General features: G+C 50.8%; 1 protein-coding gene across 1 annotated transcript; it reads right to left on the bottom strand.

The window, feature by feature from the left end:
• Window positions 1-9,166: 9,166 nt before the first annotated feature.
• On the bottom strand, window positions 9,167-11,409 carry TWIST1 (twist family bHLH transcription factor 1). The gene is made up of 2 exons (XM_082045883.1): window positions 10,507-11,409; window positions 9,167-9,892 (listed from the first exon to the last, which is right to left on the bottom strand). The coding sequence occupies exon 1, from the start codon at window positions 11,117-11,119 to the stop codon at window positions 10,550-10,552; it is 570 nt and encodes a 189-aa protein (XP_081902009.1). The 5' UTR covers window positions 11,120-11,409; the 3' UTR covers window positions 9,167-9,892; window positions 10,507-10,549.
• Window positions 11,410-14,654: the final 3,245 nt, after the last annotated feature.

The following is a 14,654-nucleotide window of genomic DNA, read 5'->3' as shown; positions in this document are numbered from 1 at the left end:
CAACTTAAGAAGTCAATCCAAAGGAAGAATTTGGAGGGAGAAAGGGTGTCTTGCATTCCTCCAGATGGATAGGACAGTTGTTCAGAGTTGCATGTCAGCAAATAGCCTGGATGCTGGAAGGAGGTATAAACCATTGTAGAAACTATTTGAACCATTGGCAAATCCCATAAAAAGGTTCCTTACTGGGCTTGCATCCCATCTTATTACCCCAGAGCAGCTGTTTTAAAGAGCAGGCATAAACTCACCCTGGTTATTGCAAGCACGTTTTCTGCAAGGTGAAACGTTTGGCATCTGGAAGTGTCAGAAAGGAGCCTTTTGCCATAAATCACACCAAAAAGCACTCAAATTTGACAAGCACCTTGAGACCACTTACAGGTTCACCCCTAAATTCCAATATCAAAGAGCAGCCCCTCAAACTGTAAACTCCTATAATACACCAAGTCTGACATGAGAAGGTGCATTAATGGGGAGTTGAACGCTGAGACCGTCCCTGATTCCCCAGAACACACAGACAGGGGCTGGTACACACAGAGCTGCATAAACTCCCTGGCTCCAATGCCCTGCTCCAGAAAAGAAGGGGTTTTGCCTTCAGTCAGCTGCAAAACTCTTCTCCCTTTTCCCCTCCATGTCTCCTTTTTACTGTCTGGGTCCTGGAAGTGGAGACAGTTGAGGACAGAGCCAAGAGCTCCTGGGCATGAGTTCCCTGCTCTGTGCTCAGGCCTGTCCTGGGGCTGAGCCCAGCACAGAGAATGAGACAGCTCATGCTTCATTCTTAAGGATAAGGGAAATATTTTTGTCACTGTTTCTTCAGCATCCAGCATTTTTTCTCTGAAAATACTGTGGCACCGCTGCCCTTTGGATAGTCACCAGTGGTCATGAACTCCCTCCATATATTTTTTCCTGTTAAAATGCCTCCATAAATTAAAAAAAAGCCTCCATAAAACAGCAGGAAAAATCCACTCCCAGCGAGACTCCTTGGAGGTGGTGGGAATGGATGACAGCGTCCGAAAGGTGAGGATGGGCAGCTGCCCCCTGCTTGCTCACATAGACAGCTGTCTCTGACCAGTTCACTTCTCCTGGTGATTTATGAAGCCCTTTGATCAGAAGCGAGCTTTAATTACCTGAACTGCAGAATCTGACACGTGCTTCATCAAGTCAAAAGCTGAGCCTCTTCCCCACACCCTGCTCTTCTCTTCTCTTCTTGGATTCAAGCCCTGTAGGATTTTAGGAATCCACCAATCCCTAACCCCGTCTTTCAGTCTATCTGGCCACCGGCTCAGTAGTTGACAGAGAAAGGAACAAAAAAAAAAAAAAAAAACAAAACGCAAAACAACAAAACAAACAAAACACCAAACTTCTCTGCCTGAACCACCGTGGGCTTCCCCAGTGCATCCACCCCAAGGTCTCAATAAGAGGCGCCGGGCAGGGGAAGGGTGGGGGAGCCCTCTCGGCGAGGACAGACCGTGGGGACAGACCGCGGGGAGCCCTCCCGGCGGCAGAGCGCCCGGTGCGCGGGAGCCGGGTGCCCCGTGGGGAGCGGGCAGCCCACACAGGGCGTGGCCATCACTGTGGGGAGCGGGGATCACGTTACTGCTGGGCAGGCAGAAGAAAGGCTAGTGTCAGGCACTGTCAGGTATTAACAGGACTATTTCTCCCCATTAAAGCCATGCCTTTGAGCAAAGGGGTTTCTTTCATGTTGTCCCCCACAGACAGAACTCCTAAAACTCAGAAGTTTTCCAAATCAAAGACACAATCGGTGCCCTTCTGCCCGTTTCCCTCCTCTCTGCCATACACACTATACCCCAAACTGCTTTAACTGTCATTATCCCCAGCACGGATGCCTGTTCAAATTCTTGATTCAAGCCGGAGGACATTTAATAGCCGACTGGATTAAATATAGCAGACTCCAGCCCAGAATCTCTTTGAAAATACAGGTCGATGACTGTACCTAAATTCACTGGATGAAAACTGATCTATGATATATGTTTTTAGTTCAGATCTGAGGACCGAGAGGAAGGGAAAAGGGAGTCTGTTCTGGATCTGGTTTATATTGGTGTAAAGACCTGGAAGTTGAAAGGTGTTCCAGGATGTTTGGAGGGGGAGAAAGAAAGGAGGAGAGAATGGAGGGAGGGAGGGAGAGAGGGAGGGAGGGAAGGGAGAAAGAAAGGAAAAAAGAAAGAAAGAGAGAAAGAAAGAGAAAGAAAGAGAGAAAGAAAGAGAAAGAGAGAAAGAGAGAAAAAGAGAGAGAGAGAAAGGGAGAAAGAGAGAAAAAGAGAAGGAGAGAAGGAGAGAGAGAGAAGGAGAAAGAGAGGAAGAAAGAGAGGAAGAAAGAGAGGAAGAGAGGAAGAGAGGGAGAGAGAGAGAGAAAAAGAAAGAAAGAAAGAAAGAAAGAAAGAAAGAAAGAAAGAAAGAAAGAAAGAAAGAAAGAAAGAAAGAAAGAAAGAAAGAAAGAAAGAAAGAAAGAAAGAAAGAAAGAAAGAAAGAAAGAAAGAAAGAAGAAAAGAAACTTAATTAATTAGCTACCCCTTTCAACGTGGGAAATGGATATATTTTCCATCACAAGTAATTAAATACGAAGCACAGCAAAGCACTGTGAAAGTGCTGAGGTTCCATGGAAGAATTAGCCTCCTGTTTGAAATTAACACTAATTTGGTTCCTACATCAACAACCCCTTCGTAGACAGCATCTCAGTCACTAAACATGTTTGATAGCTCCAGGGTTCAGAAGTGGGTGTGCGTGTGTGTCTGTGCGTCTGTGTGTCCAGAATATGTACACTTTCACATGTGAAGAAAAGTCTTACTCGTTTTCAAATTCTGAGACAAATGTAGAAACCGTTCTCCCGTTGTTTTCTAAATTATATTAAAGATTACAACACAAATTGGCTTTTACTGAAAATTGTGATATCAGCTGAATCTCCAGAGTCTATTTTTTGTAGCATCGAGGGATAAGAAAGGAAAAAAGAACTCCACAATTAGTATTTTATTTTAAAAATATTTCATTTATATTCACTTTAAACATTTTTACAAGATTATGTGACCGGGACTCAAAAGTGATAAATCTAGATTAAGAATCCCTAGGGATGTTGAGACTGATGCTATAGACTATGAGTAGCATCCTAGTCCATTGATCTGTGTTATATACACCTGTGTTGTCATTCTCAAAACTAACGTGCTTAATGTCAGCCTTTTAACCTTTGAAAGTTGTTGTATATATATATTAAAAAAAAAAAAAAAAGACTGAAGTAATTTCCATCTGACAAAGTTCAGTGAGAATTCTTCTATTACTTAATACAGGTACCTATTATAAAAATCTCCACCGCAGACCGAAATTAAAATATCAAAAGGTAACTGGACAGCCACTTGCATAAGTAGATTTGCCAAAATAAGCAAGTCATATTTACAGCTCATCAAAATGGTTTGTGAATGAAATGTCCAGAAGACAGGCAGGTGTTTGCAGGAGTCCGAGAGCCCCCCCAGCCTGCCCCCGGCTCCAGCCTCAATCTTTTTCTTGGCAGCGGCTGTGTCTCGCTGACCTGCGTTGTGCCTCCAGGCTGGGGGACTTGAGGGGGGACCGCCACCCGCTCCCCGACCTGCCAGCGTGCCGCGACAACGGCGGGTACCGGGGATGTAGAACGAGCCACAGCTTATAAACTAAAACATCCGAGGATCTCCTGGGAAACCGTAATGATGGTATAAAAAGAATAAAACCCACCCAGGAACAAAGGGCTTGCAGCTAGTGAAGGACTGACTGGACCCTTCTGAAAACGACAAACCGAGGACAGCTTTTAATTTCCTGGAGACCCGCGGCGCTTACGCTCTCCCGCCGCCGGGGACGGGCCGGACCGGGGCTCCCTCTGCCCCCGGTGCCCCTCTCCCGGCGGCGGGTGCAGGGCCGGGAGCGGCGGGCACCGCCTGGCAGAGCCGGCGGCCTTCGCCGCGGCCGGAGGGCTCGGGGCTCCCGCCCAGGCTCTTCTGTGCTCCCCTTAGCAGTCTCTACCCACCTTCAAACAGAAGGCAATTGATTAGTCTCAGTTTCTCCTCCCAGAAGAGATCCGATACTTTCCTTTGGATCAAACGAACCCGAGACTAAAGGAGGGGGTCGACGGACAGGAAAAAAAAAAAAAAAAAAAAAAAAAAAAGAAAAGAAAAAGAAAAAGAAAAAGAAAAAGAAAAAAGAAAAAAATTAAAAGAAACATGAGAAAAAAAGAAAAAATGAGAAGAAAAATGGAAAAAAAAAATAGAAAAAGAACAAAGAACAGAGAAGAGAAGAGAAGAGAAGAGAAGAGAAGAGAAGAGAAGAGAAGAGAAGAGAAGAGAAGAAGAAGAAAAAAGAGAGGCAGAGTGAAAGAGTGCAAGAGAAAACGAGAGAGAAAGAACAAGAGTGAGAGCAAGAGACTGGGGGAGAGAAAAGAAGGAGAGAAAGAGAGAGAAAGAGAGAGAAAGAGAGAGAAAGAGAGAGAGAGAAAGAGAGAGAGGAAGGAAGGAAGGAAGGAAGGAAGGAAGGAAGGAAGGAAGGAAGGAAGGAAGGAAGGAAGGAAGGAAGGAAGGAAGGAAGGAAGGAAGGAAGGAAGGAAGGAAGGAAATTATTTTGGCTCGACACACTGGAAATGATAGCAAGTTTAGACAGAACATCTGCGGTTTTTGTTTCGGCAAACAAACAAACAAAAAGCAATATTTAAATAGAACCTACATATTGTCTATCTATGTGTAACTACATAGATAGAAATAAGTACATGTAGAAAACGGCAGGAATGATTTGCGCTTGATTTTCTGTGAGCCTTTCTCTTCTTTCAGTATTTACAAGGCGGGGCTGCATTAGCAAGTTGTACATCTGTTCGTTTCACGTGACATTTTCATAAAAGCTCTAACATCTGGTCAAAATAAACCTCCTTCAGGTACCTGCTTAACTTTTCACATGTCAAAATCCCTTCCCCTCTGAAGCTCCCCTTTCCCCCACCGCTGCAGCCGTGTGTATTGCCTTTCTTGACTGGTTGTTTACTGGCTTTGCCTCGTTCCAAACAGAACAAAGCAACCCTAAACTTGAGGGGGTGACCCTGACCCTTCCTAAGAGCATCCTTCCCGCCCCCGCCCCCCCACCTCAGGTCTCCCCGCATTAGGAGGACAGAGCGGGTCCCCGTCCCATCGCAATCGTGCGCGGCGGGATTTCTGCACCGCAGCAAAGATTTGCTGCACCCCACAAGCAATCCCGCGGTCCTGCTCGGGCTGATATTGTGCACCAATACTAGTAAAGCCCCCAAAGCCAGATGATGAGTGCTTAATTGTCCCAAGTCGATTCCGTTATTATTTCTGTTATTATTAATTGCTGCTGTTATCATTGTAGCAGGGTTAATTTCAGTGTGATACGTCAGGATTATTTTGGAGTGAAACGCATCCTTTTTTGCCCGTGTCCATACAGAGGACGAAAGAATTTTCATAAAGTTCCTGCAAATGTAATGCCACCGTTTTATGAAAAAAAAAAAAAAAGCGGGGATGTGTCGGCTACCCAAGACGACAAGACTGCCTAAATAAAAGAGGTGCTAAGCGCTCCCGAGAAGGCAGGGGTGACAGGAACTTACCGGAAGAAAGGACAGCTTTTGCCCTGATCTGAATATTTTGTTTTGGTTTACATTTTATTTCGGATTTTTAGGTGGGTGTTATCATCGTCATTATGTTTTATTGTTCCTGCTCTGTAAAACCGCTCTAAGCTTCCCGCAATCTCGATCTCTTGGTCCTTATAAATGGCCGGCTGTTTGCTTTTTAAAAAATAAAAGGGGAACTTTTGTACAAGTGATTTTAACCTGCTCCACCTTCAAGTGACCTGCCAAATGCTCCTTCTTACTTTATAGACATCTGGGAATTCCATACATGCCTTAAACTCCAATTACACACCTTCTTCAAAGGACACGTGCTTTGATTTGCCAAGAACATTAAGTGGACTGAAGTCGAAAGAAGCTGGTGCAGAAGTTAATGTAAAATACATCCTGTGCCATGTTTACTGGGGGCAGGTTATGTTGTGCAGCAAATAAAACAAGTCCTGGTGGGATGTGGATGTGTGCGCCACTTTTTTCCTCCCTAGCCACTCGGATCCCTCTATGGAGTGGATCGGACTTCCCGTCACCACCACCCGCTTCCCAAAGATGCTTATTTTTGGCGGAGCGCTCCCACTCTCCCCGGCGGGCCCGCTGCCTGTGAAGCTGGGCAGGTGAAAGGAGCACCGTGTGAACCGAGCGGACACAGCCACCGAGAGCGGCTGGGAGCAGCGCTGGGTCGGGGTAAACGGGCTCCGGGAGCTGAGCTCCTTACCGGGAGTCGCTCCCGGACACGCCGAGCCCCGCGGTGGTTCGCCTCGGGCGGCAGGTGCCCGCGCTGGCGGCGCCGCAGGTGAGCCCCTCTTCCCCTGAGCTCTCACCGGCGTTTCCATGACTTTTGAGCCCCCCGTTCTCCACCCCCCTCCCCCACGGCGCGTTTGTTTGTGTTACTTAAAACTACAGATGCAGGGAAAACCGCCTGACATCATGAGAGCGGGACAAGCGCGCACTTTGAAGGGCTCCTGGGCAAGACTTCAAGTGAAATCATACGCCTGGGAGGAATCCGATATCGGCCTGGAGAAAGCAGCGGGGCGGGCCCCTGCCAAACCGAGGAATGTGCGAGGGCTCGCGGCCGACGCCCCCCGCCCGCTGCCCCGCGGGAGGCGCAGCGCCGAGCACCGCGGCGGACCCGGCACCGGCCGCCTCCGCGCTCCGCCAGCTCCGCGGGGCCCGGCGGCGCGGCCGGAGCCGTGGCGTGAAGGGGAACTGCTTGGATCCGGACCTCTTCTCCGCCCGGGTTTGCTTGTCTGCGAATAAACGGGACATACTGATGCCTCGGGGAAAGAAGCAGAATCAATCAGGACTTCCAAAAGCAGAGTTCGTTTTCTGATTGCAAAAGTGTTTAAAATTCCCAGAAGACAAATTAATATACACATATTCCTTTTCTTCCTTCGGTAAACCTGCCTCGCTTTTGGCTCTAACTCTAGGAAGAGCAGCCCTCTGCAGTCCCCAATTCCAACCCAGGAAAGGGCACGTTTGTGTTTTTAGATGAGGATTATCTCCTTTTTATGATTTCCTTTTTTTTTTTTTTTTAATGAAGCAAAGGTAGCAGTTTGCGGCCAGCAAAGGGCACCGGCTGAGCGCCCGAGCGCTCAGGGAGAGCTGCGGCAGCCGCAGGGACCCGTCTGGAGGGACCCAGGGGTGAGGTGGGGAGACCCGAAGGTAGCATGAGCCAAATGGACAGGAATTTGGAATTTTTCTCACCCAGGTGCTTCGGCGTGCTGGAAAGAGCTAGTAGCACAAGCTGGGCCAGAGGCCGCTAGCTGATTGCGACAGAGTCAATCAGGTTTGAGTTCATCAAGTGGAGTTGCTCCCGATTTCTCGGCCCATTTCTAAGGGCGACCAGTGTTTTTAAAATGCACTTGATTCCTGCTTTATATTTCTCAGGTGTCCCCGTATCCGAAACACACCTTCCGCTCAGCACCTAGAAGCTTATCTCAGTTTTGTCCGAACCTGTTTTCTTCCTAAACGCGGGGCGTTTTTCCCCCTTTCCACAGTATGATTTCACCCCCAAAAGAACAACCGAAACCACCCCCAACTCCTCAAATCCCCCCAGTTCCACGGCCAAAGCTCGGTTTCGGCTCAACCTGCCCCTCGCTTTTGTTGAAGCCGAAGTAACGCGGACAGACATTACCTCCTCCTCTGTAGCCGAGTCGCATCGGAGTACAATTTTTCGAAAGGTGCCGGTCTCTGAGCGGGAAGCCGTGGGTACGGGGCGTCAGGGTGGGGGGCAGCGCTGCCCCTGGAGCTCGCAGCGGTTCCCCCTCCTTTCCATCACAGAGGGTCGCGACCACCACAGCCCCCATCCAATTTCCAAGTCCTCGCTAATCCGGCAGTGCAAACAAGGGCTGCGGACTCTCTACTGTAAACATTGTGCACTGGCCTAAAATATGCACGATATTAAATTCATAATACTGTTATGTCAGCAATAGACGGTAATATGTGGATATGGAAACAAAAACATTCAGGGAATAAAGTCAACTCAACCTGGGCTATGCAAACAGGCTCTGTTTTGAAATAACACCCCATCCTATTTACCCTAGACACTGCCTGAATCCCGGCAGCAGTGTCCCCGTCCCCGCGGGAAACACTGCTCGGGTCCCAGGGTCGAAGTGGGCTCTCCGCGGAGGACGCCCCTGCGCACCCGCACAAGCTTCGCTGCCGCGGAGGGGCAGGAGGCGCCGCTCCCCAGGCATGGACCGGCTGCGAAGCGCTGCGACATGAGCAAGTGACATCAGAGGCGGAATCAGCTGTTCGGTTATAAGGGTTGGGATTTGGGCTATTTGGGGGATTTTTTTTTGTTGTTGTTGTTGTTCTTTGTTTGAACAACTTCCCTTTTCACCAGCCCTCAGAGCTGGAAGTTTCCTCTCTCTTACAACTGCGGTCTCACCGCATACTGGGACCCCGCGAACAGTATCGTGATAAGAAACAGTGGCAATATGCGCCCTACGTGTAGAAAAGGAGAAGAGGGAAGGTTATTGTACCGCTCCGTGCTTTGTACAACGAAAATGTGACCGCTAGTCAATATATTATATAAAACCCTAGAGAGCAGAGCCGTCATACATCACTTCCACCGGAAAATCCCACTCTCTGGACAATTCCCTGTTTCAGTCTCACTTTCTCTAGCTTTGAGTGTGGATGGACGAATCCCTATTTAAAACCAGTGCCTCTTTCTCAGCGATATCAGCAAAAATGCCTGCACCGGGGCTGGGGAATGGGCCTTGCTCCTGCCTTACATCTGGGGTTGCAAAGCACAGCGGCAAAGCCGGAGCTTCGCGGCGAAAAGCTCCACTCACGGCGCAACTCCGCGGCACTTGGTGTTCAGATTAAAGTGGGAGAGGGAGAAAAAGAGAGCAGAGAATATCTTCGTCTCCAGCAAAAGCAATGAGCTTCAGTGCAGAATAATAAAGCTGTCTCAATAAATAACGTGCCTGTGTCTGTCAGTAGCTAGTTTATTTGCGTTTTTCGCCTGGTTTGTTTATACTAGTGCCTCCTCTCTCTTGGGTGTCTTTACAGCTCAACAAGCAGGTATTTATCTCCAGTTCCAGCCCTGAGTTCTTAGAGAAACCAAACTTTAAGGTTATTAAAATTTCAATCATATTTATTTATTGCAGAAAAATAATATACAATGATATTTACAAAACAATCATAAAAATAGGAACGCATTTAGACACCGGATCTATTTGCATTTTAACATGGGTCATCAATAAATAAATAAAATGTTTATTTTTTTTTTCTCAGAGGAAAAATAATAATAATAAAAAAGTTAGGAACCGGGTACATAACAGCTTGAGCCCAGCTTATTCCCCCCTAAAAAAAACCAAAAAAAACAAAAAAAAAAGATTTTCATCTCTAGAGGGATACTTCTTGGCTGATTGGTTGGTTTCATTCAAGAATGAAGAAAGTCCACAATAATGTATTTCCTTTTGTCAGTGGCTCATACGCACGATCTCTTGGGAATGCATGCATGCAAAAAAAAAAAAAAAGGCAATTTAAAAAAAAAAAAAGTTAAATTCCAACATTCTTCGTCAAAAATAAAAAACAAAACATCAAACGATTCAGACTTCTATCAGAATGCAGAGATGTGTGGATTGTACCGACGCCCAAAGGGTAATCACTGTCCAAAGCCCTTGTCTCTTTCTCTTTCCTTAAGTGCTCCCCACGCCCTGCTTTGAATTTGGATATTGCTCTTCTAATTTCCAAGAAATCCTTGGTACATATTTTTTAGACATGACCAAAAACAATCGTATCCAACTTCAGAGTCTCTAGATTGTCCATTTTCTCCTTCTGTGGGAACAATGTCATCTGCAAACACCCAGAGAGGGCGGAAAACTCGTTACTGAAATGAAATGCATACACACATCTATCTACAGCTCTCTGTCTCTGGAAATACACATATCGGGCATGAATGGAGGAGGGAGAAACGCGTGTCTCTGCCGTGCGGGCGGTGCGGTCACCGGGTGACACCCCGGCCCGGCAGCCAGCGGTGTCAGAGCGGAGGGCAGGGGGCTGCTGGGGCGGTAGGAAACGCTCCTCGGGAAGCACGCAGGCGGACATGGATTCCCTTCAAAATACTAGCAGCAGCAGGAACCATCCCAGCAGCCCCGCGGGCTCCGCAGCATTTGGTGAAAAAGTGATCTCAATCTGAGGCCGGCCCCATCTGGCTGGGGCACACCCGCACCGCCGCCGCCTCTCGCCCGCAGCCCACCCCCGCCGGCAGCGCCCCGCCACGCGTGGGCCCCGCGGGGCCGGGGTCGCACCTCGGGCCGCGCAGGAGGAGGGACGCGCCCCTCAGGATGGGGGACTGGGTGCACCTCCAGCCGCCCTGCTCTCCGGCCGGCCCTGGAAGCCCAAGGCGCAGCCGACTGCCCCGCAGTTCCACCCCTTCTACCCTCCGTTTCCGGGGTCCCTTGACTTACCTAGGGCTCCTGCTGGGGGGATGCGGGTGGGGGACACCGCCTGCTAGTGGGATGCGGACATGGACCAGGCGCCCTCCATTCTCCAGACCGAGAAGGCGTAGCTGAGCCGCTCGTGGGCCACATAGCTGCAGCTTGCCATCTTGGAGTCCAGCTCGTCGCTCTGTAAGACCTGGTAGAGGAAGTCGATGTACCTGGCCGCCAGCTTGAGGGTCTGGATCTTGCTCAGCTTGTCCGAAGGCAGCGTGGGGATGATCTTCCGCAGGGCGGCGAAGGCTTCGTTCAGCGACTGCGTGCGCTGCCGCTCCCGCACGTTGGCCATGACCCGCTGAGTCTGCAGCTCCTCGTAGGACTGGGGGCTGCCGCCACCACTGCTGCTGCCGCCGCCCCCGCCGCCCCCGCCCGCCCCGCACTTCTTGCCCCGCTTGCCTTGGGCCGGGCTGCAGGGCTCGTCCGCGGCCCCGACGGCGCCGCCGGCGCTGCGGCGGCTGGAGCGCCGCTTGCGCCCCCCTCTCTTGTTGTTGGGCAGCTGCTGCCGGTCCGGCTCCTCTTCGCTGTTGCTCAAGCTGTCGTCGGCGGGGGAGACTGGCGAGTTTGACTCGTCCTGCTGCATCATCTCTGGGGGGAGACGCGAGAAGCGGGCCGGGAGGGGGGGGAGGGCAGGGAGAAGAGGGGGGCACCTAACCCGCCAGCTCCCCCTTGATCGGCTGCTTCGCTGGCCTGCGAGGAGAAGGAGGAGGAGGAGGGAGGGAGGGAGGGAGGGAGGACCTCACTTTGGGGGGAGGGGGGATGGCATCAGGATCCAAGAGGAAAAAATGAAAAACGCCAACCAAAAAAAAATCCCTCCCGATCCCTCCTTGGAGCCCCTTCGAGGTGTCTGGGATTGGGAGAAAGTTGAAGACTTGGAGGTTCTTATAGCTCCTGCTGGCGGAAAGTTTGGGGGCAGCAGTGTCATTGGCCTGACGTGGAGAGGAGGGACTTTTGCTGAGTTTTATAGGAAAGTTTCCGCTTCCCCCCCTCCACGCCCTCCCCCAATTATTTTTTTCAAGCCATTCACAAGTGATCTGGCCTCCCCTGCCACACACACGTACATCCTTACCCCAACCCCTTTCTCGTCTTTCCTCTCCTAGGTTTCTCCCTCAGGCTCCTTCGATTCACACCCGGCTTTGAGTGGTGCTGGGGGCCGGAGCCGGAGGTTATGGGGGTGTCCTTACACCTTCCGTGCTGCTGCGCAAGGGCCAGCGGGCCGCTTAGTGCCTGCTCTGGGGGCCAGCTAGCCCTGAGCAGCCGGGGGGCAGTCCACATCGCTCGGGCTTTCCCCGCCGCAGCGGACACGGCTTGCAGCGAAAGGGAGGAAGGGGAAATTACCCGAGGGGAAGCATTCAGGCACATCCTAATTTTGTCCCGCTCTCGCACACACCGCGCGCGCTCTCATCGCCGAGAGCCCAGGGGTCTGGCTTTCAGAGAGAGCCTCACATTTCTGAGCTGGGGAGGGAGAACGGCACAGCCTTGTCCTGTCAGGCTGGAGGACTGAGCTCGGAGAAAGCCATCTTCAGGGGTGGAAGCAGCGGGGAAACGAAGCACTGCCTTCGTACATACTCCTTGAGCTCGTCTTAAAGAGAAACCCGGGAGGATCCGCGCCCCTGCAGCCCCCAGCCTGGTATAGCGGGAGACGGGAGGGTGTGCAGACCCTCTCTATCTCCACTCTATGCCTACTGACTTCAGTTCGCCCTCCCTGAAGGCGCCCGAGTCCGGCACTTCCTGGGAACCGAGCTTATTTATTTTAAATTCTCTTTTATGTTTGCAGCCAAAACCATTTATTCTCATCCCCTGCCTTTGTGCTTCCTTCCCCGCTCTCTGGCAGCACAGAGCAGGTGGTGTGTCTTTTTAACAACAGCTCAGATTCAGGCGGGGAACGCCTGGGAGGGAAAGCTACAAATTGCCATCCATTAATAAGTGGAGAGATGCACTTTTGCGGCTCCCTGCGAGGGGACCGCACTTCTCCCCTGCCGGCCTGGCAGAGACCGCTAGAATGGGGCACCTCCGAGCATGGGGCAGAGCGGGCAGCGCCGTGGCTCCCCGGCTGTATTTGAGGTGGGGGCGCGGAGAGGGCGACCGAAACAGTGGAGGAGAGATAAAACTCAGGGGCGAAAAATAAAGAGACGAGCCTTCTGGAAGAGCTCTGTCATCTGCTCCGGGAAAAAGACCCGTCTCTCCCCTCTGCCTGGGGGTCCCTGTCTCTTCCCGGGTGCTGTGAGGGGCCAAGACCCCGGCACAGCTTCCGCCGAGAGACTACGGGCCCGGTCTGGCTCGGCCGACGGCCCCGCTCCCTGCCGCAGAGCCTCTGGGACCCCGCTGCGGGCAGAGCTGCCCGCCGCTCCTCTGCTCTTCCCCTGGGTGAACTTCCCTGCTCTGTTCTCCCAGCCCGCGATGCAACCAAACAGCATTTTGCCCTAAACCTCCTCTTTTGGCAAACGGACGGAAGCAGGACCAGGGCTGGAAAGAGGTACTGACTTACCAGGCGAGGGAAGGCATGCCTGCACACAGACCCACAGAGAGCGACCACAGTTGACCTGGCTTTCAGTTTGTCCCTGCTGTGTGTGCTGCGACCCCTAGGCCGCTCTCTCACCTTGACACCGCGGCTCATCTGGGGAGCTTCAGGGGTTCCCTTGTGTTGGGAGCAGCTGCTTCTTCCAAGGTAAGAAGAGCTGGCTCTCACCAATAATTTCAGCTGTGTCATTACAAAGCAAAGGTTGGAAAGAGTGGTAGTGAGCACCTGTAAGCAGTTCTGGGGTCCTTCCTTCCTTCCTTCCTTCCTTCCTTCCTTCCTTCCTTCCTTCCTTCCTTCCTTCCTTCCTTCCTTCCTTCCTTCCTTCCTTCCTTCCTTCCTTCCTTCCTTCCTTCCTTCCTTCCTTCCTTCCTTCCTTCCTTCCTTCCTTCCTTCCTTCCTTCCTTCCTTCCTTCCTTCCTTCCTTCCTTCCTTCCTTCCTTCCTTCCTTCCTTCCCCACTTTCTTTCCCCTTCTTGTCCTCTCTCCCATTCTTCAACCTGGGTAAACTTTACCTTGCTGGAAAGAGAATGCTGGATCCATGCCTGAACAGTTGAGCCACATATCAGCAAAATCAATGGAAGTGATCCACCTGTCTGAAAGGAGGGAGGGACAGTGTTTCCTGAGGTGCTTCAGCAGAAGACGCAGCTTGGATGGGTCCCTGAACTCTGAGTGGGACACAGGATATCACCTGCTTGCTGTGAGACAGGATGAGGGTGTGCAGAGGAGGGTGTGAAGGAAAGGACAGGTGAAGAGCAAGTGTTATACGGTTTGGAAAACTAGAAAATACAGAGAAATGTAGTGCGAGTGTGATATTGAGGAGAAGGGAGAGGGGTTGACCTTGGTAGATGGTTTGTTTTAGGATGATTCTTCATGGAAACTGCAACAAAAGCAACCAGCGGTAGTTAGCAGAATACATGTGGTGCTACCTGGGACCTGCATACTGCTGGATGAGCCACAACTGCACAGAAAACCCCATTGTTTTCATTTTAGTTTTTGATACGTTTTCGACTCCTGTGCTGCAGAGCAAAGGAAATTCAGCCCATGCTGTTACTACCAAGACCCACCACATGAGTCCAGTGGCCAGGAGACCTGTGATGGGAGCTGTCTGGCCTGGGGGACCTGCTGCTGGACTGGCTGTGGGAGACAGCCTGGATGTCCCAGGCCTGCTGGTGGGCAGCAACCCTGCCTCATGCTGGGGTGTGTGGAGCTGTGTCTAGAGGAGACTGGATGCGTCAGAGAGTCATGTCTGGTGGTCTGTGGTCTGTGTGAGAAAGATGTACTGGTGTGTTTATGTGTGAGGTGTGTTTGTGTGTGTGTGTGTGTGTGCATGCATAGCTGATCTTCTGTTGTGTGCATACAGATGGATGTTGGAAGGAGAGTGGGGACTGTAAGGAGTTTGTAGAAAATCAGTTCAGCTGGTTTATATTTTGAAATATACAGTTCTGGTGGGGATGGAGGTGGAGGCTTTATATTCCACACTAAAACAGTAAACATAATGTAGTTCATGCAGTGCTAAACCATGTTTTGAACTTCCAAAAGCCACTAAGGTAGATGTGCAGACCACTCTGAAGCATGGGATGAAGGTTGCCATGCCCTGTTCT

The sequence above is a fragment of the Streptopelia decaocto genome (assembly GCF_964273445.1).
Source record: "Streptopelia decaocto genome assembly, chromosome: 2".
NCBI classification, from domain to species: Eukaryota; Metazoa; Chordata; class Aves; order Columbiformes; family Columbidae; genus Streptopelia; species Streptopelia decaocto.
Note: the sequence above shows the minus strand (reverse complement) of the source record. Positions and strands in the feature narration are given on the sequence as shown.